The 4,931-nt window shown below is 38.2% G+C and overlaps 1 protein-coding gene across 1 annotated transcript; it reads left to right on the top strand.

Moving 5' to 3' along the window:
* Positions 1 to 1,108: 1,108 nt before the first annotated feature.
* On the top strand, positions 1,109 to 4,260 carry LOC130245913 (uncharacterized). The gene is made up of 3 exons (XM_056478704.1): positions 1,109 to 1,178; positions 1,863 to 2,096; positions 3,263 to 4,260. Exons 2-3 carry the CDS (start codon positions 1,868 to 1,870, stop codon positions 4,129 to 4,131), a joined length of 1,098 nt encoding a protein of 365 aa, XP_056334679.1. The 5' UTR covers positions 1,109 to 1,178; positions 1,863 to 1,867; the 3' UTR covers positions 4,132 to 4,260.
* The last annotated feature ends 671 nt before the right edge of the window (positions 4,261 to 4,931 follow it).

Genomic DNA, 4,931 nt, shown 5'->3' with positions numbered 1-4,931 from the left:
ATATAGTATAATGAACAAATAGACATTTTTAAATGTGTTTATTTAACATATGCATTTAAATGTGATTTAATAAAATCATCCATTAAAAAACCTTTTAAATGTATAGACACATTTACATCTGTTTAATTCATGTTTTTAAACGCTTGATTGATCAAACAGTACAAAACTATATTAATATATCATTTTAAATGCATTTAAATGCACAATTTAAATAGCTTTTTAAAAGGGCATTTGACAAATGCTTTTCTCTCTCTCTATTTGCCACTTGGTTTTCTTTTTCTTTTGCCACATGCTTTATTAAATAATAAATTAATAAACACATTTAGATATGTCTATTTATTTGTCCATTATTTGTTCCATTTAAATTGTGATTTATTTATTTACATTTTTATACTTCAATTATTAAATTGACAATTTAGCACTGTGCGGTTAGCACAGTGCGGTTAGCACTGTCGCCTCACAGCAAGAAGGTCGCTGGTTCGAGTCCCGGCTGGGTCAGTTGACATTTCTGTGGTGGAGTTTGCATGTTTTCCCTGTGTTGGTGTGGGTTTCCTCTGGGTGCTCCGATTTCCCCCACGTCCAAACACATGCGTTATATGTGAACTGAATAAACTAAAACGACCGTAATGTATGTGTGTGAATGAGTGTGTATGGTATTCCCAGTATTGGGTTGCAGCTGGAAGGGCATCCGCTGTGTAAAACATATGCTGGATAAGTTGGCAGTTCATTCTGCTGTGGCGACCCCTGATGAAAAGAGGGATTAAGCCGAAGGAAAATGAATGAATTAATTTTTCATTTAATTTCTTACTGGCACTCATGGTCCTCCATCGGAAAGAACAATACAAACAAACAAACCACAATGGAAACAAACTATTTATTTTATTTAAAGAAGAATGTTCCTTATCAAAGAATTGCGATCTACTGTTTATATGCAATTTATTTAATTATAAATTTAGCATGGTGGAAAATCATTTATGGCAAATTACCCAGTTCAAACATAAACCAGTTAACTACTAAAACATTCAGTGGCATCTTCGTTCACACGAACATCCTGTCTATTATTGAGGAGAAAAATGTTAATCTTTAAACATCAAGCACGAGATGAACTATAAGAGCTGTCATGTGAGGACTGTACTTTACTCCTCTGGAGAAAACAGAAGATACAAGACTCATATCCCGTGAGTATTTGACTGATTTAAGTGATACTTATGTCATCTCATGTATTTTTTGGACACACAAACTATAATTTGTTGGGTCAAATAGCCTTTTTATGTGATTACTGCAAATGTAACAATGCTAGAAATATTATTAATGTGGTTGGAAAGATTGTGAATGTAAATTGATTGTTGGTCTCAGTCTTTTGTGTACATTTTTAAAGTATTAATGCCTTTCTGTTATCATTCAAGTATGGTAATTTAAATTAAATGTTGGAAGTAGTAGTAAAGTTGCTAAAAAAAACTCAAAATAAGTTATATTGAGGGCGACACGGTGGCTTAGTGGTCGTCTCACAGCAAGAAGGTCGCTGATTCGAATCCCAGCTGGGCCAGTTGGCATTTCTGTGTGGAGTTTGCATGTTCTCCCCGTGATAGTGTGGGTTTCCTCCGGGTGCTCCAGTTTCCCCCACAGTCCAAACACATGCCTTATATGTGAACTAAATTAACTAAAACGGCCGTAGTGTATGAGTGTGAATGAGTGTGTATGAGTGTTTCCTAGTACTGGGTTGCAGCTGGAAGGGCATCCGCTTTGTAAAACTTATGCTGGATAAGTTGGCGGTTCATTCCACTGTGGTGACCCCTGATGAATAAAGGGACTAAGCTGAAGGAAATTGAATGAATAAAGTTATATTGAACATTTTCTTTCAGACAGCATGGAGTTCAGCCGCATCTCTCTGTTGACTTTGATCTTCATCTGGGATTTCCTGTGCGTCTTCAAGCATAATGCTGCAGCACACGCTGATCTTTATGAGAGAAACTCTGAAGAGTTGCTGGAGACTATGAAGAGTCAAATAAAACACCTGCAGGTCAGAAATGAAAACTCACTGATCATTCATGCAGGAGAAACACTGACGCTAAAGTGCAGAGATTCAGGATCTGAAGGTGAGCAACACTTACAGATGATATCAAACATTTACTGAAGGAATAATTTGACTTCATTTTAATTCTCAATTATTGTAACATTGACAGGATTTCTCAAAAACATTCAAAGTTACTTAAATAATTATATGGCCTTTCTGTGCTCAGGATAAATGAGGTTAGGGATTAGGGTTGTTTGTCATTTTTAATACTGTTATTATGAAAATCTGACTAATAAAACGTGGTTGTGTATGTTTGATTTGGAAATAACACTTGCAATTGTCTGAGCTTCATTCAAGTGTTATAGTGTTGGCAAGGAAATACAGAATTTTCATGGATGATATACAGATATTCCAAATATGAGTTCTTTCAATGCAAATTTTTTGTAATAAATAAATAATTAATAAAATAAGTAATAAATAAATGTAAATCAGTGCAGTCCATCATCGGTTACCATTTTATTTTGTGTGTTCTCTGTTTTGTGTTTAGTAAACAAAAGTTACTCTTAGCAAATTGAGAAAGAGTAAATTATGGGGAAAGCCTTGTGGGGGGTTTAATATTCAAGTTGCTCCATTCATTGGGGAAAATTTAGCTTACTTTTGTAGAGGTAGCCTTTAATTTACCCTAAAAATGAAAATTGATTTACCATTTACTCACCCTGGGCGTCACAGTGGCGCAGTGGGTAGCACGATCACCTCACAGCAAGTAGGTCGCTGGTTCGAGTCTAAGCTGGGTCAGTTGGCATTTCTGTGTAGAGTTTGCATGTTCTCCCCACGTTGGCGTAGGTTTCCTCCGGGTGCTCAGGTTTCCCCCACAAGTCCAAACACATGCGCTATAGACATAGTGTATGTGTGTGAATGAGAGTGTATGGGTGTTTCCCAGTGATGGGTTGCGGCTAGAAGAGCATCTGCTGTGTTCATTCCGCTGTGGTGACCCCTGATTAATAAAGCGACTAAGCCGAAAAGAAAATGAATGAATTTACTCACCCTCAAGTAGTTCCAAAGTCAATGGTTACAGGTTTCCAGCATTCTTCAAAATATCTTCTTTTACATTCAACAGAAAAAAGTCAGGTTTAGAGCAAGTAAAGGGTGCATAAATGAGGACAGAATTTGCAGTTTGGAGTGAACTATCCATTATGCAAATCAGAGTTTCTGTTTGGTCATATATGTTATTATTTTTCCTCTCTTCAGTGGATTCTCTGTTCTGGCACACACCTTTCGGACAGTTTGAAGGCTGCAACCACCAAAACAAAGACCCAGTGGAAATATGTAATAGCTCCTTGAAGATTTCAAGAGCCACATCCAGCCATGATGGACTGTTTTTCTGTATCCGTGAGGATAAGATGAGCAAAACAATCACACCCTACAGAATTAATGTAATAGCCTTAAATCCCAACATCAAAAAACGACTAACCACTGCAAGAGAGGCAGAAGTTAATGCAGAAACGGTGTCTGAAAGCGTTTTTGTGGCTGCTGTGGCTTCATCAGTGATTGTGAGCTTTTTAGTCGCCTTCACACTTGGCGCGCTTACAAGATCTTACGTCATGACATGTTTACAAACAATACGTGTTCATTTACCCTTTAAAAAAGACAACATTAATGAACAGAACAACTTACACAACGATACGGCACAACCTCAATCAGTGTTCTTCAAGAAAAACGACACTGAAGACACGGTCGATATTGGTTTTGTTGATGACGTTTTTATTGATGATGTTGTAGAAATTGGCGGGAATGACGAGGGAAACCAACAGACTTGCGAAGGAGATGAAGAAACTCGGGAGTTTAGATCGGTGGTAAGTCCACATCCAAAGAAGAAAGCCCGCGTCATTAAAGTCTACAATTACGATGAAGAAGGGAATCGGTTTAGTCATATTAAAGACTCGGAGGTGGAGGATGAAGAAGAGGTCAGGCCGAAGCTGAGGACGAGATCTCTGACGCGACTCGACGCCATCATGAAACGGGCGGAAACTCTAGACTTCAATCCGGTCAGTGAGGAAAATGACGGTCAGTCGACTGAACCAGATCAAAACATTGATGCTACAGTCTCGCAATTTTAAACAGAGGCCATTGAGAAATATGCAAGTCAAAAAGAAAGAGAGTAAAACTTGTTTTCAAGTAGTGCTACTACTGGCCAGTGATTAGGCAACAGTTCTCACTGTGTGTGTTGTGTGTGTTTAATGTGTTTAATGATGATCTTGATTACTTCATTACTGATAAAAAACCCAAACTAAACTAAAATTCACTGATTTGTGGTACATGTATTGCATGCTTTAGCAGTCATATTATATATATATATATATATATATATATATATATATATATATATATATATATATATATATATATATATTTATTTATTTATTTATTTATTTATTTATTTATTTATATTCAGTTTTTGGTTGGTCAACTGGGCCCAGTTTTTCGAAAGTAATCCAGTGGGATTTGGATCACAGATTAGATCAAGGGCCTGTTTCAGTAAGGAGGTTCAACCAACTCAGAGCCAGCAGCTAACTCTCTGCAACTCTCACATGGTCGCCCACTGAAGCTAAGCAGGGCTGCGCCCGGTCAGTACCTGGATGGGAGACCACATGGGAAAGCTGGGTTGCTGCCGGAAGTGGTGTTAGTGGGGTCAGCAGGGGGCGCCCAACCTGTGGTCTGTGTGGGTCGTAAGGCCCCAGTATAGTGAAGGGGACTCTATACTGCTCAGTGAGCGCCGTCTTTCGGATGAGACGTTAAACCTGACTCTCTGTGGTCATTAAAAATCCCAGGATGTCTTTCGAAAAAGAGTAGGGGTTTAACACCGCCATCCTGGCCAAATCTACCCACAGGCCTGTCCATCATGGCCTCCTTATCATCC

The sequence above is a fragment of the Danio aesculapii genome, chromosome 18 (genome assembly GCF_903798145.1).
Source record: "Danio aesculapii chromosome 18, fDanAes4.1, whole genome shotgun sequence".
Classification (NCBI taxonomy): domain Eukaryota; kingdom Metazoa; phylum Chordata; class Actinopteri; order Cypriniformes; family Danionidae; genus Danio; species Danio aesculapii.
The sequence above is the reverse complement of the archived record's forward strand: the minus strand, read 5'-3'. Positions and strand labels throughout refer to the sequence as shown.